Below are 22,698 nucleotides of genomic sequence, written 5' to 3'. Positions count from 1 at the left end.
TCTACCTGCGAGACTAAACCGTAACTGCGCGACTGGCTCTAGCCCACCCACCTACCTGTTTTGAGGGAGCAATGCAAATGGTTGTTATTCCCAAGACACCCATTGGGGCCGTTTCAGCGTCGGGTGGCGGATCCCCGGGAATCAGGCCCACTCGTCTCCCTGACCCTGCGGAGCTCAGCGTAGGCTCTGCCCCAAGTGGGGGAACTGGGAGCCCCTGAAGCCTGCCGGGTGGAGCCTCCACAGTGACGGTGAGGAACCGGTCAAAGCTGCGCTTCAGGCTGTGACCCTGGAGTCCCAAGGGTGTCACCAAGGGACCGACTAACTCTGATGCGGGTTCCTGAGCATCTCCAGCACCCAGCGGGCTCTGCCGACTCATAGGCAACACACAAGAAACAGCTATCCAGTCACAAGCTGCATGGGGAAGAGTCCAAGTGCGGAGGGTGTTTTACAAACAGAAAGAAGGGTGCAGAGATAGAGGGTGCAGCGGGGACGGAGCGAGCGTGCTCAGGGCGGGGAGTGGGGCAGGATCGGCATCCCCAGGTGTCAGGCTGGGGGGCAGGGGGGTGCTGGACACTGGGGGTGGTTGGGACCCGAACAGGAGAGGGATCCACGGGGCTCAGGAGGTCCGAGTGCACGCACGCGGTCACCCAAAACATGAGGCACTTCCTGTACCCCTCCAGTGAGTCCTGGCCCCTGGGAGGGTGCACCACACGCTGAGTGAGGACAGGCTCTGACCATGCAGGGAGCCTGGAGGGTGTGGGGCGGGGCACGCCTCCAGAGCTGGGCCTGGAAGGATGAGGCAGGTCTGGTCAGAGGGGTCCTCTGTGGGCACCCCAGCCCCATGTGATGGCACAGGAAGGGAGCTGCAGGGACCGTGGAGCAAGAGGCTGTGCCTCAGAGGGCTTGGTCGGGGCCTGACCTGGGCCCGGGCGGGCAGCCAGGGCCTCTGGACAGAGGAGACGCTTAAACACAAGTGTTGCTTCAATTAAAAATATCACAAAAGGAATATGTTTGTGGTGACAAGTAATACAAGGGTCTGAAGAAAGCAAGCAGATGACAGCAAACCCTTAAGCTTGAAATCCTCTGAGGTAGAACACAGCAATGTGGGACAAGCAGCAAAGAAGCATTTTAAAAGGATAAACTACACCACCTGATAACAGGCTTGCTAAGACTGACAGAGAATCCCCTTGAGAAGACAGAGCTGGGGACCCCTGGGAGGACACAGGCTAGGGTCCCCCCAGGAGGACAGAGGCTGGGGTCCCCTGGGAGGACAGAGGCTGGGGTCCCTGCTGGGAGGACAGAGGCTGGGATCCCCCCTGGAAGGACAGAGGCTGGGGTACCCCCGGGAGGACAGAGGCTGGGGGACCATGGTGCCCCCAGGCTCCTGAGCACTGGACCTGGACTCGGCCTCTGATCCTCCTTCCATGGCTTGTTTTTCAAACCTCAGCAACCTCACTGAGCATGAACGCTGGCCAGGCGCCAGGCCACGCAGGCCCCGCTGTCAGGACCCCACGCAGAGGGACACAGCCCAGGAGCGGGAGGGGGTGCACCTCGGGGTGGGGCCGCTCCCGCTCCTGTGCCCTCTGGGTGCCAGGACAGCTCCTCACTCAGACGAAGGGACAGCGAGTGAGCAGGAAGACAGCCTGTGAGTGTGATCCTGCCTGAAGGTCAGGAGGAAGGTATTCGAAATCCAGCCTCGTGGCCGGGGCGGGAGTGGCCTCCGGGCAGAAGGCACAGGGAGGACGTCCACATGAAGGCCTGGGCCTCGCCGCCCCCCTCTGTACAATGTGCCGGCTCAGCGGTCTCAGTCAATAATTCAACCCACCAGCCTTGAGCCCGCACAGCAACAGTGGGAAGCCGACACCCAGGCCAGGCCTGGACGCCGCCACCGTCTGGCTCAAGGCTGGGGCTCTTCTGTCAGGACCCCAGGCCGCCGGGCACCAGCAGCAGAGGTGTGCTGGTGGGGACGTGGGGACGCCGTGCTCTCCTCACGCAGACACTGCAGGGTCACTGTTGCCCGGAGGAGTCGTCAGTGCCGCAAGGGGCCTGTCCCGCCATACCTGGGGCTTCCCTCTCGGAGGAACAGCCAGGTCCTGAGTTTCTTTTCACTCAGAAGCTTGTGTGATTCCATTTCTTTCCTCCAAATCTTCCCAAGACTGCGACCCCCGCCCTTGGAAAGGTTGTGACAAAGTGAATGAGGCTCAGAGCTGTGCTCGGATTTATGCAGAACCATTACCCCCGTCGCCGAGTCACCCTCCCTCCCCTCTTCAGCAGTCAGGCCTCCCATTAGCAGTTTGATGGCCGCTGCTCATGAAGGGGCACCTTTGCTAAACCAGCTTCGAGGATCCGTCCCCCGGGAGAAGCTGGTTAATCTGGAATGTAGTCGTGTGTATGAGGCTGACACAGCCCGAGTCACCATCCGCGTGTCCTTTTTTGTGGCTGCTGTTTATTATCCCTTTCCTTTCCTCTCTGGGAGCTGTAATGCTCGACTTGCTGGAGACAGTCTGGGGTCCTCTTTTCTCTGGGAGCCCTGGAGAGGCTGCACACGTATGTGCGGCCCCTCCTTGGTGAACCAGGGAATTCCTTTGTTGGCCACTCTTTGCTGCTTTCATTAGAGTGATTCCCCAAGCACTCTTTGTTCAACGTGTCTTCAAGGTGGTTTTTTTTTTTTTGAGACATTTTAATGCCATTTCCCCTGACATTTTAAAAAATTTTATTATTTATTTGGCTGTGCTGAGTCTTTGGAGCTGTGCACAGACTTTGCATAGTTGCGGCGAGCAGCGCTCCTGGCTGCAGTTGGCGGCTTCTCTTCTGTGGGGAGCGGGCTCGTGGCTGTGGCACACGTGCTTAGATGCTCTGCAACAGGTGGAATCTTCCTGGACCAGGGATTGAACCTCTGTCCCCTAAACTTGCAGGTGGATTCTTATCCACTGTTCCCCTGGAGAGGTCCCCAAGGTTTTTAAAAGCAAAGAGAGAGGCCTCTGTTAATTTTCCCAAGTTGGCCTATGAGTCCACTTGTGAACTGTAGCAGAACCCACTGTGAACTGTAGCAGAAATCAGGAAAATTTAATAAATGTTGATCAATGACTCTACCTTGCTTTTCAGGCTTCTCGTGAGTAATTTTCACAGATTTCTTTCATACCAACCAATACAAATAGGATTTCTGAGCCAAGCTTTCAGCTTACATTTACGAGGTGACATATCTTTATAAATAGATACCTACCTCTCAATGATATCTGCCCGTAAGTCAGACACAGAGATTTGGCTTCTGAATTACACACCCTGAAGACTTCTTCTCTCCTTTCGCAACGTGTGTATGGCAGCATGGCACACACTCAGTGCTCAGCAAACCCTACTGAGCTTGGTGATGCTGACAATTACGTCTTCTTACACTTGTCTCAGGAACAGAAGTTCCAAGTCTGTCTAGACTGTATAGAGATGTTTTATCTTTGTTCCCTTAAAAATGAAGACCAAGTATTTCCAATAAAACATGGCACTTTAAAATCAGAGTATCATGTATGTACATCTCAACAGCCCAAAAGATGGTTTTCAGTTAGGCCAGTTATAGCAAGATAACTCTTGCCTGGAAAATCCCATGGATAGAGGAGCCTGGTAGCCTGCAGTCCATGGGGTCGCTAAGAGTCCGGCATGACTGAGCAACTTCACTTTCACTTTCATGCATTGGAGAAGGAAATGGCAACCCACTCCAGTATTCTTGCCTGGAGAATCCCAGGGACAGAGGAGCCTAGTGGGCTGCCATCTGTGGGGTCACACAGAGTCGGACACGACTGAAGCGACTTAGCAGCAGCAGCAAGATATTTCTTGCTATATTTCTCCCATTTCATAGCAAGATATTTCCAGGTTGTGAGCAACAACTTTTTAGCATTGCTTTGAGGTGATAGGATACCCCAGTAGTTTTGCACAAGTATTTATTCCTACTAGGCATGAGAGTAAGCTTCTTGATGACACTGCAATGGCAATGTCTCTATATGGCAATGGCTTTTTTTAAACTTTCCAATGTCACTTTGCCATCTTCCCATAAGCCTGGGCACTCACAAGTATCTGAAACTCTACTGCCTGGAAGGTTCTGGAGAAAAGCCTTTCCAAAACATGTCACCTCTGGCAGCCCTGGAATCCCTGACCTCTGGTTTTCCTGTGTGCATACTCCAGAGCTCCCAGAAGAGATTCTTTCTCTTAATTAATCTGGAAAACTAAGGCAAAAAAGGAGAAATGTTCTGGTTCCCAGGGGGAACTGGTAGACATGGCCTTACTGGCGCCCTCTACTCTCCCCTAGAGGCTGCTCTAGTGGCCCCACCGCCCAAGGCAGCTGTTCACTTCATCCAGATGTGTCTGCTTTGTCTTGAAGAGCACCGGCTCCATGGAGATCTCAGGCCTGACTCCTCACCACTGGCTCCGCAGCAAGACACAGCTGGACGTCACGCTCACGAGCTGGGGTCTTCGTCCATCTTGCCGCCCAGTGGCCCCCAGGCCCCACCTGCTCAGAAGCTGTGGGCACCTTCCCAGGCTGGGCGTTTGGAGCTGAACTGCTCCACTGCAACAGTCATAAGGCTCGTGGAACGTTTGGAACAATGACGTGCTCACTGTTGTGTCACTTTCCCTTTGTTTTCCCAATAAAATCTTTCCTAAAATCATTTAAATATAAAGATGTCTATAAAAGGTCTTGTATTAATTGTACTATAAATTAAATATTTTTCTGATTTTTTTTTTCTGTCTCACTGGGAAGGAACCTTTAAAATCTAGTCCACTCTCCCTATTTTAAAGACAAGGGTCCTGAGAGCCAGGGAGGTGTCCTGAGAGCCAGGGAGGATAAAGCTGGTTGAGGGCAAGGCTGGCACCAAGGCCGAGATCTCCTAGTTCACACTGGACAAGGCCCCCCGTTCCTTCCTTCCTATTTCTCTCTCCTCCTGGGCTCATCCCCCACCTCTCTGCCCTGTGCGTTGAGGCTGTTTCTCAGACGATATCCTTTGGTGGATGCTGCCTGGGAGGGAATCCTCGAGGGAGTGACCAGAACCAGGGGGCAGGCCCTGGGAAATAATTGTCACCATTGTCACCGGCATCACTGACTCGATGGACTTGAGTTTGAGTAGGCTCCGGGAGTTCATGATGGACAGGGAAGCCTGGCATGCTGCAGTCCATGGGGTCACAAAGAGTTGGACACGACTGAGCCACTGAACTGAATTGTCACCAGGCCAGGAGGGAACCTTTTTTTAAAAAAAAAAAAAAACAAAAAACCAGAATCTGTTTCCTTCTTTTTGTTTTTTTCTTCACTAGAGCCACATGTTGCTATGGGAACGAGGATGGCACTGGGAGCCCATAGCCACTCACGGGCCCGACAGAGCCTGTAAATAAATTCTGCCTCACTCCAGGCTCGGCGCTGACTGGTCCTGGAGGGCAGCTCAAGCAGCCACTTACAGACTCTCCACCCTGCTGGTGTCGGCAGTGCGGACCCTCCTGCAGCCAGTCCCCGGGAGCCGGGAGGAATCTGCACCCTCCACCCTCCCAAAGCCTCCACTGCACAGCCTGGGCGCTGTCTGCCCATCCAGGGCCGTGCCCACCTGCCGCCACTGCCTCCGCTCACTGCAACCTCGCTCGGGCTCCTGCGCTTCACGTCACCCCCGTCCCCAGCCAGGCTCAGGTGCTCTTCCTGTGGGTTGACTTCTGTCAGGCGCTGAAGCTACAGCCCTTCTCGGGAAGGGCCCTTGCCTGGGTTTCTCTCCTGGTTTGAGCCCAGGCTGGTGCACAAAGCCTGCCCTCAGGAACCACCTGCTCACCAACATCTGATCTGATGACCCAGCCAGGGCAGAGCTGGGCTCTTTTCTGTGGCTTTACTATTTATTGGGTTGGCCAGAAAGTTCCTTCAGGTTTTTATGTTAAAAAAAAAGACATTTTGCATTTTCACCAAGAACTTTAGTGAACAACATATTCACTGCTTTGTTCCACAGCCTTCTGCCATTTTTCAGGCAACTTCATAATTCCACCTTCCCAAAACATTTAATCTTTTTGAGCAAAGAACTGTTCCAGGTATCTTTTACAGTCTTCTAGGGAACTAAAACTTTTTCCATTAAGAGAATTTTATAAAGGCCAAAATAAATAGAAATCTGGTATGTACAGTGGATGTCCCAGCCAAGGACGCCCCAGTCAATGGTGAGTTTTTGCCTGTTCATTAAAGAAACTTGCGGTTTGTATTGTCCCGATGGAAGATAATGTGTTTCCTATTGACTAATTCTGGACGCCTTTCATCGAGTGCTGGTTTCAGTTGGTCTAACTGGGGCAGTATTTGTTGGAATTAATTGTTTAATTATGAGCTCCTTTTCCGGAAGGGGCTCATAACAGAGGACTCCCTTCCAATCCCAACATATACGTAACTCCACCTTTGGATGAAGACCGGCCTTTGGCTGGTGGTGGTTCATTTCATTTGCCCCACAAGCTCTTCTGTTCCACATTATTGTACAGTATCCATTTTTCATTGCCTGTCACAATTTGTTTTAAAAACAAAATGTTTTCATTACATTAAAGTAGAGAATCACATGCGGAAATAAGGTCAAGACAGTTTTTTCACTTAACTTGCGTGGCACCCAAACATCAAAGCGAGGAACAGAACCAAACTGGTGCAGATGATTTTCAGCGCTTGACTTGGATATTTTGAGTATGCCAGCTATCTCTCGAGGTAAAACATTGATTGTTCTCCGTTAATGTCTCAATTGCTATCAACTTCAACTGGTCTACTTGACCAGGGAGCACCATCCAGCAAGAAATCTCCAGCATGAAACTTCACAAACCACGTCTGACACATTCGATCAGTCACAGCACCTTCTCCACACTCTGCACAAATCTTTTCTCATGTCTCAGTTGTCTTTTCACCTTTCTTGAAATAATAGAGCATAACATGCCAAAAATGTTGCTTTTTACTTCCATCTTCAATATTAAAATGCTTACACAAAAAGTGCACTGGGACGACCCAGAGGGATGGTATGGGGAGGGAGGAGGGAGGAGGGTTCATGATGGGAACACATGTATACCTGTGGCGGATTCATTTCGATATTTGGCAAAACTAATACAATATTATAAAGTTTAAAAATAAAATAAAATTAAAAAATAAATAAAATAAAATGCTTACACAAAAATGGTTACACAATTTTGATAAACTTTTTAAAATGCACAGTGATATGACAGCTGTCACAATAATATCTAACCAAACTGTTTCGAATGAAGTTAAAGACAAATAGGCACTACTAGAGTCATGGGGAAGCTGAATGAACTTTTTTGGCCAACCCAACATTATGCCTTTTTGGGAGATAGAGCACCCTGGATGTTAAGAGCCAAACTGCCTGAATTGAAACTCTTACAAATCACTTAACATTGCTCAGCTTTGGTTTCCTCATCAGTTTATCCCTTTTGCTTAAAACAGAACATTTTTTTATTGTGAAAACTATGCACTAAAAGGTGCATAAAATACAAATGTACAACTTGTTGAATAACTATATAGTGAACTCCAGCTACGTACACCGCATGCAGGTCAAGAACCAGAAACATTGCCGGCACCATATGGTCCCTTCCTGATCTGAGCCCCCGCCCTACTATTAAAAGCACAGCCTGCCTTTAATAATAATCACTTCTTTTCTGTGTGCACATCCTTAGATGTCATAGCTTAGTTTCTGACATTTGTATGAATGTAACCCCACTACATGGATTCTTCTGTGCTGGCTTCTATCTTTGGACACGCTGTGATGTTCATCCCCAAGGACCGCGAGGATGAGAAGTTGTTTGACTGAACCTTTTCCTTTATTTGGCTACCTGATGGGGAGAGGGAGCGATGGACGGACAGACGGAATCATTCATCCGCTCACTCAGGAAGCAGGTACTCTGTGCGCACACGTGCCGGGCCCAAGTTAGGGCCAGGACATAAGACAAAAAATTACCACACTGCCTCTTTCCTCAGCTACATAAGTTCAACACATAACTGGAGCCCTGAGAGCTGCCTACAGACTGTCCACCCCATCCTCACTCTCTGTTACTGACTCGGCAAAGGCTTTCTTTCCTGTGGGTTCTTGTGAGCAGGAACTTGGTCATTCCATATTGCGGAAAGGAAGCTTTTCCTGTAAGTCCTTTCTAGCCCGTGGGACTGCTTGTGCCCCTGAGGTCTCTACCTCCTGAAAAATCACTCCACAACCTGCTCTCCAACCAGGCTTCATCAAAGCCAAAATAAGAAACGGGCATAAGCGAAACAGGCTTAAGAAACAGGCTGACAGACTGACACCTCCTTAAGGACGAAGCAGCGTGCCTTTGCTGCTCTTTTGCGGTGACTAGCTGAACGCGAATGAAAGGTTTGTGAGAGACACCGCATCAGAACCAGCGCGGCTGCTGCGTGAGTATGAGTGGAAACTTCAGATCCGCCAGGATGTTTGTGGTCCTGTCCACAAGGCCGTTTCTAACCTCCTGCAGGCAGGAGAGCCACGTCTGCCTCCCAAGTAGCTCAGAGTCAGGCAGCAGTCAAGGCAGGTGGGCTGGAAGGACCTCACGGCTGCACTGGTGACTAGACCAGTAGAAAGTGATGGAGGAAAAAGCCAGAGAGACCTTTTCGGCTCTAGGCATCAGGGAAAATCAGATGAATGAAAATAACTGAAGGAGAGCAGGTTGGGGGGAGGGACTCGCTGACAGACAAACCGACATGTGCCTGCCCTCTAGTGCTGAGCATGAGAGGAGGATGGGAAAGCCGCCTCCCCTCCGAGTGGCAGAGGGAGGGGCGCGTCCAGGGGCAGAGCCAAGGAGGAGGGGCAGGATGACAGGCTCCCTGGTGGGCAATGAAAGGAAAAACGTTCTGAGAAGTTGAGATAGACGACAAGGAAATGCTGAGCAGACAAGGAGCAGGAGGTCACTGGAGCCAAGTGGCGCTGTCTTCGACAGGTAAACATTAAGGGAATTTATTGATAGAAGTCGTAAATGTAGCTAAAAAATTAAATGAATTCATTGCCTGGTGCTCACAAAGGAAGATGAGAGACAGATGCCAACAGCAGACACGCGCTTCCCAAAGGAGAGGCATGAAATGCCGAGGAAATCAGAAGCGTGCCCGGACAGGTGACCAAGAAATCTGAATGCCCGCAGCCTGCCTGGTGGTCATCACCCAAGAGCTGGCCCTGGTGGAGGGGTTGGGGGAGGGGGAGGGGGGGTGGGATTAGCCTGAGGCCAGATGTCGAGCCTGGTGCAGGAGGCCGGGCTGACTAGAGCAACACAGACACGTGACCACATTGGGCAAGAAATCCCCAAGGACTTTAGCTCTGGACCCTTCCTGTTGCCACATCCCCAGAGTTGCCAGCAGTTACAGCCACGTACACGCGCCACCTTCCCACCTTCTGCCCGGACAGCCTGCCCTCCTGCTGAATGCTCTTCAACTCACAGGGGTGCCAAGCCGCACTTCCCCACCTGGCTCTGCTCTGACACCCTCTCCGCATGGGGCAGCGCCTGCAGCAAACAGTCTTACCTGGGAGAACTGGTACGCTTCTTTCCCTATCTGCACACACCATCTTACCTCTCATGACAGAAACCAACTCCATCTACACTTCTTGAAATTCGCACAGTCTGTGGGCTGGTAACATTCACTATCTAAAGGGAAACAGGTCCTGGCTCTGAGTCAATGCAGGGTACTGATGCCCCTTGGCAGATAAGCCAGGACAGACTGAAGAATCCTGGCCTGCCTTCCACCCCATCCTCCACTGTAAGGAAGAGGCGTCCTGACCCATCTTCTCATGGCGTGGTTCTGGCTACATGGGACTCGGGACCAGGCTTGTCCTGGACCCCTGCCTGCTTTCCTTGCTGGCTGTGCCATCACAGTCCCCCCAGGAGTCCTGACCGACCCACCCCAGGCACCCTCCTTCCCTCACTCCTCTGACTCTGCACACATTCCTGCCCATCTCCAAGAAGGGGGATATGACGCCCAGAACTGGTATGGTGCAATAAAGAACGTTCTCTTTGAGGCTGTGCTACATCCCCGATACTCCATGAAATCAACTCTTGTGCCTTCTTGTTTGCTCTGAGAATGACACAGCTTATAGATCTTGCCTTGTGATCCCGGTCATTGTTTATTTTATGATTTGAGATGTTCCCAGGTTGGCAACACCACACTGAGGTTTTTCTTCCTGATCAATAATTCACTTCATAAAGCAGCTGAGCAAGTTGCTCATCAGCTAGATATGACGGGGTCACCAGTTTATTAGTGACCTAAGTCAACCCATTCAAACTGGGGACTCCAGTCTCCAAACTGGCGGGTCCCAAGTGGCTGGGGCTCCTTGCAGATATTTTTGTAAACTAATCGGGGAGAGATCTGGCATGCCAGCTTTTGAGTTCTGTAAGGGGAAATTATTCCTCTGGTCACTGAAGTGAGGGCCTAGGGGTCAAGACCTGGAAGAAGACCCTGACCTGACTTGCTCCAGTGCTTCTCAGCCTTCTCTGACTTAAGAATTCCTTCTACTGTTAAATGACAATTACAAAGTCCCATTCAGGAACTAAAGAAAATAAAACGGCTTTAAAAAAAAATGCATTATATAAGAAACAAGGGATTGCAAATAAAAATATTTAATTTTAGCTTCATATACTATTAAGTAAAGATACGTTCGAACTGTTTTCTAATTTAGTAATATACATGTAATTTAAGTGGTTAGAAAAATTGAGACTTATTGGTAAAATTTTAAAACTATGATGTTTTGTTTGGGGCTCAAATATCTATTAAAATACAGATTCAAATTTATACTTCTGTTACATCTTCAAAGAATAAAAAAGTGTTTTTATGACCTGATGTTTAGAATTCTTTAATTTTGTGTTTTAAAAACTATCAACGGCTTTCTTTATTTTATAATTTTCAGGTTTGTTTTGAAATAAAAAGGTAAGCAAAAGTTTCAGGCTTCTGTTTCTAAGCTCTTCTCTGCAAGAAATATATTGTGGGTGTGTATCATTTTTATTCTAAATAAATACAAAGGCAAAATGAATATACGTTATCACAATATTTTCACTGCTTAAAATGCTTTTCAAAGAACCAGAAGCACCTTGATGTGCCCTGGAGAACTCTCATCTGACAAATAATGCGCGATCCAGGGCCCACTGTGTAACGTGTGGGGCTCAGTGAAAAATGGAAATGTAGCGTCTCTCCTTCAAAAGGCAGAGAGAAAGCTTTTCCTTTTCTCCCAGGGTCTCTCCTGATGTGCCCCAGGGTTTTCATCTGCTCTTTGATGCTATGCTCGCTCCAGCTCGGGGGACAGCGTCAGGTCAGGGCAGATCCTCAGGGCACCCAGGGCCCCATCCTGTGATTAGCACAGGGGACCCACACCAGATCCTGGCTCTCCTCACAAATGTGTGGGGGTCCCACTGGGAGTGGCAGTGGGCACAGGGCAGGCTGAGGAGGCTGCATGGGTCCAGGCACCAGGGGTCAGGGTGGGTGGCTGAGAACCCGTCCTAGGGAAGGAGAAGGGGTGAAGGCTGGCCTGCAGGGAGCCCCTGGTGGATGCTCTTCCCTTAAAAAGAAAATCCAAAGGTAAGATTTCCAAGAATTTCAAGAGGATGCTGGAGAGCATTAAACCCCAAGCACAGAGCCCCTTCTGGGTATGGAGCCCCACGCAGCAGCCCTGGCCACACGCCCAGCACACTGGTCCTGTACAGATCTGAGAAGTTTACGCAGGGGTGAAACTGCAGGATGGTTACTATTTTTATGCCTTTCATTTACCTCTTGAGCTTCAACCTTACTGTTTCTTACGACTGTGGTCTTTAACCAGTGGTCAGGCCTTCAGGGTGTGTGCTAAGCACATCTGACTGTGTAAAAGCAAGAGCATGATGAGCAGATGGACCTGTGGCATGGCCACCTGCCAACTCCAACCCCTCACCGCCAGAGCTTACTCTATGCCCACCTGAGGAACAGAGGCTAAGCAATTAACTTACAGATGGATTATTTTGCACTCAAAATGGAAACAGACGTTCTTCTCACTTTAAGTGGTATGAGTGGGCCTCGGGTGGCTCTTGGAGCCCAGAGGGATGCAGGCTGTTGGGGGAGGCAGTCCCAGGGGTCTGGCACGGTCCTGGTTTGCACTCGGGTCCTGTGCTGTCGCTCACAGTGCCCTCCCTCGGGCCCTCAAGGCATTGCAGGCACTGCCCACCCCTCTCTCATCTGAAGGAACCCACTGTGTCCTCCAGAGCCATTTCCAGCCAGAGAAGGCAGCACGTTTGAGGCCCAGGAACCTCACCTGCCGGCCATCCTGGCCTCGGGAGCCCAAACTTGAGAGAATAACTCACCCACTCTTCCCTCATGAATTCCACAGGTGGAGGGACACCCAGACAGTATGGCCCCAAATCACAGCTGCTCCCCAGAAACAAGGCCCAGGCCCAGGAGAGGAACAGGCCAGGAAGGAAGAGGCTCGCCCACGAACACTATGTGCAGGCCGGCGCAGGACTGGGTAGACGGACAGAGAAAACCTGCAACTGTGCATCCCGGCCGCCCCGTGGAGCTGGGGTTCCTCACACACCACACTTAGGGGCCCAGGGACCCTGAGAGGGCTGGCGTCTGGGAGGGGAGAGGACTCTTCAGGTCTCTGCACAGGGGACAAAGTGAAGCTGCAGGGCCTGCCTGCTGCTCGTGGTGAACAGACACCCAGAAACGGTAACAACAGTTCCCCTGTGAGCGAGCAGGGCTCCTCCTTCCTGTACCAAGCAAGCTGTCTGAACAATAGGCCACTGATGGGTGGAACCAACAGCTGCAGTTCACTTGGGCCGAGGCATTGCCCAGAGAGCAGGAAGTGCCGCTGTGTCTTTCACCAAAGGGGGCCCTTACCTCGTTTGCTGTGTTGTGTGTTCCAACGATTCGGATGAAGGATGCTGGGCGTCTTTCAAAAGTTACCGACTGCCAGGACCTGTGAGGAGAAGCATAAGCACTGCTTGGTTACACCGTCCTGTGATCCTTTGACGGCTCGGCCCAGCGGAGCCCAGGATGTGGAGGGGGCGGGGGTCTCCACCCACTGCGTGGAGTGGGGACAGGAGTACATGGTGCCCCACAATCTCAGCAAAGGAGGTGCTGCCCTTCTGTGAAGGCTCGACACAGGCAAGCATGAGATGCAGACCCGTGCACGTAGAGACGAGTGTGGCCACACGGGGGAGGGATCAAGGCGGGCGGGGCTCATGAAGTAACAGGGCCACGATGGTGCTGCCCTCAGAGGGCTGTGGGCCTAATGGCTGCACCCAGGTGAGCACAGTGACTTCCTGGGAGGGTCCTGGAAGAGGAGCTGAAGCAGGCAGGCAGGCCAAGGGCAGGGCGGCTGGGCCCAGCACTGCAGGTTGGGAGGGGGGCATTCACTGCCGTGAGAGCCCTGGGCTCCCATGTCTGACCCACCTCATGCAAGTGGTGGAGGCACCTGGGGAAGAAAAGGCAAGTTTCTCCACTGGCCTCCCTTCAGCCCTCTTTTTCTGGTTCCCAACGCATCCCCCAAACAGTTTAGTCTTTGGATGGGTGGGCTCAAAAGCAGCCCCAGGATTTTAAACGCCCCTCCTCATGGATCGGCAGGGGCTGGGCCAGTGGAGCAGGCCCCCAGTCTCTCCCGAGAGGAAGTGGTCTGCTCCCGATTTACCGCTCCCGGCTCGTCGGAAGGCATGAGGCGCTCGGCACCCGCGGCTGCAAACTCGGCTCATGCTTTCAGAAGCAGCATGAGGCGCTCGCGGCTGCCGCAGCCCTCCTCCGCACACATGGCGGAGCTGCCAGCTGCTGGGACGCTGTTTCCTGTAATTGTCTAATTACCGAGTAATGCTACCAAAGAAAATACACGTATTTGTGGCTTATTTCTCCCCCTCTGCTTTCAGGTGTTCCATCTTCCCTTTCACCATGAGCCGCCCACGGAGACTGATTCACTGCTGCCTGGACACCAGGCCCCTTGAGGTCATTAAAAAGTCATTACCATCCTATGTGCAAAGTCTGTGCCTCTGGAAGCAGTTTTCTGGAAACAGCATAAGAAAAATCACTCTGTCTGTAGAAAGGCTATTCATACATGAAGGTGATGCCATCTGACCATCCCCAGGGTCTGCATTCCTGGCCCAGTTTCTCAGTGTTTTGTTCCCAGACCCACACAGCTCCCTTGGAAAGCCCAAGCCCAGTGTGGGCCTGAGAGGAAGGCCCCGTGGGGCTTCAACACTGGACCTGGGCTCCGACAGGCCTGGGGGTCATTTCTGCACTAAGCATGGGGGCTGAGCACAGACTTGCGTTCTTTCTCCAGCAGGTAGGGGACGCTAGGGGTTCACAAAGCACAGGCATCAGAACCCCATCTCACTGCCAGCGGCAGTGACAGCACACACCAGAGCTGGTCCACTGCACTTCTCAGAGCCCTACTCCAGGCCAGGGCAACAGAGCTAGGGCAAGTGACTCAGCCAGTGACAACCATTCACTTCAGTCGCCCAGGCGAGTCCAACTCTTTGCGACCCCACGGACTGTAGCACGCCAGGCCTCCCTGTCCATCACTGACTCCCGGAGCTTGCTCAAACTCATGTCCATGGAATCGGTGATGCCATTCAACTGTCTCATCCTCTGTCATTCCCTTCTCCTCCTGCCTTCAATCTTTCCCAGCATCATGGTCTTTTCCAATGAGTCAGTTCTTCGTATCAGGTGGCCAAAGTATTGGAGCTTCAGCATCAGTCCTTCCAATGAATATTCAGGACTGATTCCCTTTAGGATGGACTGGTTTGATCACCTTGCAGTCCAAGGGACTCTCAAGAGTCTTCTCCAACACCACAGTTGAAAAGCATCAATTCTTCGGTGCTCAGCTTTCGTTATGGTCCAACTCTCACATCCATACATGACCACTGGGAAAACCATAGCTCTGATATTAGGTTCAGCCAGTTTCACAAAAGGGATTTGGATGGAGAGGGGGCTGGGAGTGGAGGAGACAGAGAAGACTCTTCTTAGCTTTTAAGTCCTGTGCTTATCCAAAAAAATTGTCCAGTGCTTCTGGACAGGCAGGTAAGACCTGACTCTCGTGAGCTCACAACCCTCAACAACACGCTCAGGGCTCTGAGAGCACAGACAGGCCTGGCATCGCGCTCCTGCCCCCTGGACGACCCCACCCCCACCCTGCCCTACGTGTGGGGTGGAGGCTGAGGCCCTGAAGGGAGTGAGGGCTCATTGTGGGGTGTCCTGGGGGGAGCTGGGCCTGAACCCCACTCATTGTCCCGCTGTCGCCCCCTCGGCTCCATCTCCCGTCCCGCCTCCTGGGGGCTCAGGCCCTGGCCCCCCACCCTCTGCGGGGGGAGCTGCAGGGCCGCAGTCTGAGCAGGAGGGAGCACTGCTGGAGTAACAAGATCAGAAGGCCTCAATTTAATACCAATCCTCCATTGCACTGCATTAATATCTAATCATATTAGAGTTCATTTTCACTAACACAGCCCAAGAGGTGAACAGATGATTTCATCTTCAGCAAACTGGATGACAGCCCTAAGACCAAAGCACGAACAGGAAGGGAAGCCAGTCAAGATGAGGTAAGGAGCATCTCTTCCTCCCAAGTACCGGCTTCCATTTCCCCCAAATGTCTTCGAAACGGCTCTCCGCATGCCCAGCAAGGAATGACGAGGCGGCAGGGGGACAGTCATGGTTGTGTCGGAGCCACATGCATAGTCACGGCGCCACCCTGAGGAGGCTCACACATCACAGAGCCAGGTGCCGCCACCGCCGCTTGGTCTATGCAGAAGCTCAGCGCCTTTCTTACTGAGCTAGAGAGCTGTATGAAGACCCCTACTCGTCCAGGACTCTGCATCTCCTTTGTAGTAGGTGACACTCCCAGGAAGACAACAGAGCAACATCATTACTCAGTTCAGAGCCAAGGCGGGGTGCTGGGAGGACGTGTCTGAACAGGAACTACCAGTGTCAAAAAATATGCACAGCCTTTGCTCTGAGCACTTACCCCAAACAGAAAAACCCACACAGGAGTGACGTCCCAACCCTGGCACTGGCCAGCTCTGCAGCAGACAAATCACAAGCCCTCACTGAGCTGCAGTTTCCTCATTTGTCCAATGCTGATGGGAATAATACCACACCCTCCATCACAAAAATGCATCTAGAATGAGGTCTCAATTATGTTAAATTGTAAATATCTATACACATATGTATTCTAAGAGAGAGGTCTACAAGCATGTTTGCCAAAATATTGTTTGGGTGGAAGAACTTCAAGAGACATTAGCTGTAAACTTCTGCACTCTTTGTACTATTTAGTTTGGTAGAATGTGTATTAGAAAAAAGTTTCTAGCTTGCCTGCTATCCAAGCCTTTAACACAGATCATGTGATGTGAAGCAAGAGAAAATGCCAGTACTGGATTATTATGTAAAATATTTCCGGTTGAGAGACTCGCTGGGTGACAGTCAAGACAGCAGGTTTTAATCGTGGCCTTTCGTGACCCACAGGGAGGATGGCAAAGTGGCTGACAGCGTGGGCTGTGGAGCCAGGCTCCTGGGTTTGAACTTTTAGCCAGCTCTGTGACCTCAGACAAGCTACTTAACCCTTCTGGGCTTCAGTCTCCTCTCTGTAAAATGAGGATAACAGACATAACTATCTAACTTTTTGTGTGCGTAAAGATTAAATACATTAACAAATGTAAAACACCTAGAACAGTACTGGCATACGCTAGGTTCTAAGAGAAAGAGCTGATACTGTTATTACTACTGTAATTACCTGCCAGCCACACAAACCTGGACAAGACACACCGTTTCCTAGGGACCCCACTGTGAGTCACCAAGTTTGCTGGTGTTGATTTAGTGACTACTGCAGAGATTCCCACCACACTCCATCAGCACCCATTATACCCATTACTTGGAGGCAGACAAGGTAGCTGGGCTTTGAAGGAATTAAGCAAGTATTTGGCGAAAGCACTCTTGGGGTTGGTGCCTGCTAGGTGTTATGGGAAACATGCAAGACGGAGTGCTGCCCTGATGAAGTTTACGATCTCTCTGGGGAGATCAGCGGTCTTTCCATAATCAGAGGACAATACAAACTGTACTATGGTCCCAACTCATAACCTGGTGGTGTTCCAAAACCTCCCTGGTAATTGGCTGTTTAAAGTTTGGAAGCAGTTTTTTCAGAGAAATAAAGCCATACATTTTGATTGAGTTCTAAGACCCACCCATAAAACTTACTTTAACCCATAATGAGGCTGAAATATTATGTATATGAAGTTTAAAAAAGGAAGGAAAAAAATGTTGTTGTTGCCATAGTAGTAATTAAACAAGCCAGAAAAACAAGTGATTTAAAACAGTCTCTTTAAAGCTGCTGCTTGAGGAATGAGGATTAAATACTACAACACATATGAAATCCTGGGGCTGTCACTGAAATATGGTAGGTGGTCTGTTAACAAGGAGAGTGAAAAAGCGGGTCAAGAGCTCTCATCCTGAAAGGCTCTTCTGACTGCAGACCACGGTGTGGTCCACAGGGGGCTTCACGATCGCTGTGCACATGTTACTCACGAAAACCGTACATGCTTGTAAAGTGTGCTCTGAGTATTCTGGGGAAGGAGATACGCTGAATTCATGAGAGCGGCTGTCTCTCAGGAGAGGGTGAGGAGTGGGCTCTGCTGATGGGGAACAAAGGACACTTCAACACCAACTGCAATGTTCCATTTCTTTGATGAAAATAAAAAGACAAAGTGTATGTGAAAAACATTAACTACAGTCAATTCCAGGGGTGAGTATGTGAATGAATGCTATAATAGTTTTTATTCTTTTCTGCATTTTAAATAGTTCTTGAAATGAAAAGAAAGCAAGGAAGGAAGGAAAGAAGGGATTAAAATGGTGTCTGTGTTTAATGAGAGAAAAGAATTAGCCAGAGGTGAAATTAACTAAACTGGAAATATAAAAATTAGGGGGAAAGTGGAGTCAGTCCCTCCGGGGGGTGTGCCAGGTCTCTGGATAGCTGTGTCTTTATCCAAAGCAAGCAGAGGACAGGCAGCTGGCAGGTGGGAGAGGAGGGTGTGGTTGTCAGTGGTGAGAGCGGGGTGGTACCACACAGGCCCAAAGGGCTTGGCCGAGACCGCCTTTGCATCCTCAGCCTTGTCCTGTCTTCTCTGGGGATCCTGCAGATTCTATGCCAAGGGTGCCTGGTCTTTTCAGCTCTGAAAAATTACGTGATTTTGCCACTTGTGCTCTAAGGAGAAAGAGAATGTCAGAATTTTTCTATAGCAGAACTGGTGGACACCGGGGAGAGGGCCAGGAGTGTTTGGCCAGGGCCAGAATGGCAGTTCAACACAGCAAACTGAGTAAGTGGGTTAACCTTTGCTCCCTCCACTCAAAGGGCAGTTAGGAAATTCCATGTGTGTTTCATATCGCATATATGTGTTCTAATACACACACACATACACACACGAGCATAAAACAAGCACAAAGAAAGCACGAAAGATGTCACCATCTTTCTTTGCCAACACCTCAGAGAGAAACACCCAGGAAACAAGTGGATTCACACTGCAGGCCCCGGAACGGCTCATGTCCTGAGTCACCAGCCACTGCTGAAGGTGGGGGCAGGCAGGAGGCTGGCTGAAAACAGGTAAAAGGAGCAGGTGGGCTCCCCAACCCCCCTTTTCTTCTTCCTGCACAGCGGAGATGAGCCCTTTTCCACCTCAGCAGGAGACAGCGATTTCACTCTAGAGTCCTTTAACAGAGCGGGTCTAGATTCTGGGACACCAGGCACAGCAGAGGGTGGGCCCTTCAGGGACTGAGCACAAGGAATACACATGAGTGAACACCTTAGACGGCACGACTTCCAGCCCCCTCCCCCTCCCCCCTCGTGGCTCTCAGGCCACCGTGACTCAGGCTTAACCACAGGCAGGGGACTGGAGGACCCCTCTGAGACTCTGACCAGCCCAAGAGGAAAGAGCTAGAGATACTCACCTACCTTGCTCCCCTCTGTCCCTCTATGCTTGCTTCCGTTAATACTTCTTGAGAGCTTAATGAGGAAGGCCCTATTTTCAACTCTGCCCTCAAGAAGCTTAGCTTCTAGTGGGGGAGAGAGAGACAAATAAAATAAATAAAGAAATAGAAGAGTTAAAGAAGGGCTATGGAAAAAAAAAGCAGTGTAAGTAAACGGAGAGGAGCACATGGCTTTAGATAATATCTTTAAAGAAGTTCTCTGGTGAAGTCACAAGTGGGTTGAGACCCACACAATGGACCTGAAGAGCATTTCCGTGAGAAGGAACAGGCGGTGCCCAGAAGGCTAGATCAGAATGAGCGGACAGGGGTCTCTCAGTGAAACGCCTGAGCCAGGTCTGATAACCCTGAATCAAGTCCGCAAACCCCCGCACAGAAAAAGCTTTTTGACAGCTTTCTCAGTGCCTAACGCTTCACTGCAAACAACCGAAGATCACCAAAGACTCTGACATGAACGATAAGAGACCAAACACAAATGGAAAAGAAAGATAACTCAGAGGATATAAAGTTTAGAAAGCAGAGTAAAACTTCAGAAAAAAAACTTATATTACCCCTAGAAAGCGAAAAGAAAACATTATCGCACCCTTGAAATAAGAATAAAATAGTGTGAAAAAGAAATACCTGGAAAATAAGAAAATGATCTTGCAAATTAAAATTATGAATTGAAAGAAGTAATTCAACAAAATAGAAACTCAAGTCGAGGAAATTTCCTAGAATACCAATCAAAATGACAAAGAGAAAATGGAAGAAAAAGGATAAGAGAATGAGATGATTAAACCAAGAGGTTCACTATCCAATTAGCAAATGTTTCAGAAAAAAAGAGCAGAAAAGACACAAGTTATAAAATGTAAGAATAGCACAAGAAATTTTCCCAGATATGAAGGACATATGTTTCTAAGTTAGAGGCCACTGAGTGGCCGCTACAATGAAGGAGAAAGCAAAGCATCTTGCTGAGAAACAGAAGATCTAAATGCTTCTGGAGGGGAGGAAGGTGTGGGAACCAGAACCACATGAGATTTTTCAAAAGCTTTAACTCAGGGGTGCTCCCAGCACAGGAGTGTGGCAGGCGTAGAGCCGGCGCTGCAGTACTGTTAGCCCCACAGGAGAACAGAACCAGCTTAAACGCGCATCACTCAGGCCTGGTTAGGTAGACTGTGGTGCGTCTCTGCCCTTACCACCAGAGACCGCGCAGCAGGAGAGACGGGAATCGAGAAATTCAAGCGATCTCCAAGGTGCAGAAAAACTGTATTTAAAAAAATGGGAAAAACACACATTTTTATATGTTTACACATAAACTGTCACCTCTGGACAAAGAGGTGGGTGGGAACGAGACATTTCACTGTTTATAGTTTTATATTTTTAAACCATATTAAATATACTTTCTTTGAACGTATTGTTTTTTCAAAATGAACAGGGTCTGGGCTGGAAAAGAGTGAAGCAGGGGATTATTGCTCTTTTGTTATAAGCCTTGTGCGCCTACTTGACTTTGAAAACTGAACATGTATATCTTTGATAAAAAATGTAAAGGTTCAAAAGTGAAAAAAAAAAAAGAGCAAAGCCAAGAACAGGAGAGAAGGCTGTGGTGGTGAGGAGTGGGAAGGGTATGTGGGGAGCATTTTTTTATAACCTGCGCGAGCAGGGCTGGAAGGCAAAGGTAAACCTTCAGAAAAGATTCTCGAAAAGGAAGGAAATACTGAAGTTGCCCCCTGTCAACTGAGCATCCACAGTGGCACACCCCCCGCAAGCCGCGGGCACAGGGCCGGGCGGTGCTGAAGGTGTGGGTGAGCCTCTGGGTGCTGGACGGGGCCTGAAGACCTCTGCCGGGTGGGGTGCGCCTCTCGAGCTGACCTGCCGACCCTCTTCCCCCCGAGCGTGCTGTTCTTAGTCTGCCGCCCGGCTGCCATGAGCCAAGGACCATGCTCATTTCTTTAGCCACATCTAAACACGCGCCGTGAGGAAGATGGACTGGGCACGTGAGGGTGGGCGCGTCTTCCACGACGTGGTGAGGTGGGAACCCTGGCATCGTCACCGCTTTGAGACTGGGCCCTGGAGCATTCCCCCTGGCTCCCGGCCTGGCACGGCCTGCCGCCCCCTCTCTTGCCCAGATCTCCGGCGCCAGGCCACACTGAAGCCCTCCGCGGTGCAGGCCTCAGTGACCCATCTGGCACCTGAGAGTACATGCTTTTGTCTAGCAGGATGTTTAACTGGATTTTATGGCCGACTTGCTGCCCCGACCTAGAGGGGATTCTGGGCTTGTGCCATTCACTCTGTCTGTCCCTCCATTTAGCACCTATTTATCCACAGCCCTCTATGTGCCAGGCTTAGGAAGAACGGCGCCAAGGCTGTCTAACCAACCGAAGCCCTGAGGGGGCAGGGACACAGCCTGTCAGGAGCCCCTGGGGACCTGTGACCCTTTGGTCATAGGCTGGTCAGGTCACAGAGGGGAGGCTCACAGACACACTTTGCTGGTTTACAGAGTAGTTTTTAAAACTTTAGTTGCCGTTTAAAAATTAAAAGATGTCACACAAAAATACAAATTCCTGGAGACTTCCCTAGTGGCCCAGTGGCTGGGACTCCACACTCCCAATGCAGGGGGTACCAGGTTCAATCTCTGGTCAGGGAGCTAGATCCCACATGCCTCAACTAAGACCCTGTGGGCAGTCAGATAAATAGATACTTTTAAAAAATAAAACTTCTGGTTCCTCTTGAAAACCAGATGAACTGGCGTCCTGGGGTTGTGTGGAGACAATACTGGCTGGCGCCGAGGTGGATGTGATGGCCTCGGCTGCTCCCCTGGGGTGTCACCCTCATGCCTGGGGGCTCTGCCCTGGCCAGGTCCACCTCGCTCACTCCCAACCCTGCCCCCGGCCCAGGGGGTCGCCAGCATTCTACCCCAGCCTTATATACAGCTCAGGGAGTGTTAAATAGAGGGAACTCAATTTCGAACTCTTATACAGGAATCCTAGAAACCTCAAAATTCTTGGGGAATCTAACGAAGTGATACACAAATTATGTTTCTGTTAAAAAAAAAAAATCTATTTATCGTCTTACACTGTTCTCTTCTTGGCCTCAACACAGTATGAGTGGCGTTCGTGGAGAGACCCTGCAGCTGACACGGTCTCCAGTGCTGGATGCCTGCCCTCTGTGGCCAGATTAACAGAAGTCAGGTTCCAGCGAGACCAATGGGTTCTCAATCCTGGCTACATGTTGGGGTAACCCATGGGGCTTCGGAGACCAGTTAAAACTCTCCGGGGATGGGCCTTGCATGAGCCTGTGTTCAACTGAGGTGGAGCCCCTCCGCAGGCTGGGGTGTCTGGTGGGGAGCAGTTTGCTGGGACGATGGCTGTCACCTGTCCCAGTTACAGTCCAGAGCAGCCTTCCCCTAGCTTCCTCCCGCCCCAGGGACTTCTGGACCAGGAGTACGCTGCAGGGGCGGGGGCAGTGGTGCGGGGGTGGTGGCAGGGTGGAGGGTGGGTAGGTGGGCATTTTACACTTCCTGGCCAAGGTGGGTCTTAGGTCTCTCTGGTGAATGCACTCACATTTAATGCTTTAACCTGAGCAGGTCTTGGCTTCACTATCCCTGCTCAGAGCCTAATTTTCCCTTTAAGAGAAGTTTCCTCTCAAAGAGAAGGTCGAGATCTTCCTGTCAGCTCCTCCTAAGAGTTGAGCGCAACGCTTCTAGCCCTGTGGCAGCTACAGAAAGGTGTGTGTCCTGGGACCTCTGAGGAGTGTCTGAACCAGAGTGTGGGGGAGACAGA

At 50.6% G+C, this 22,698-nt stretch overlaps 1 protein-coding gene across 4 annotated transcripts in view; it reads right to left on the bottom strand.

The window, feature by feature from the left end:
* BTBD9 (BTB domain containing 9) overlaps nucleotides 1-22,698 on the bottom strand; it is a 410,406-nt gene that overhangs the window by 6,833 nt on the left and 380,875 nt on the right. For all 4 annotated transcript variants that reach the window (XM_070361346.1, XM_070361349.1, XM_070361347.1 and 1 more), the window contains one exon: nucleotides 12,830-12,908. In XM_070361346.1, the coding sequence (XP_070217447.1) occupies nucleotides 12,830-12,908 (79 nt within the window). The remainder of the gene's footprint in view (nucleotides 1-12,829; nucleotides 12,909-22,698) is intronic.

This window comes from Bos mutus, chromosome 23, assembly GCF_027580195.1.
Source record: "Bos mutus isolate GX-2022 chromosome 23, NWIPB_WYAK_1.1, whole genome shotgun sequence".
NCBI lineage: Eukaryota > Metazoa > Chordata > Mammalia > Artiodactyla > Bovidae > Bos > Bos mutus.
The sequence above is the reverse complement of the archived record's forward strand: the minus strand, read 5'-3'. Positions and strand labels throughout refer to the sequence as shown.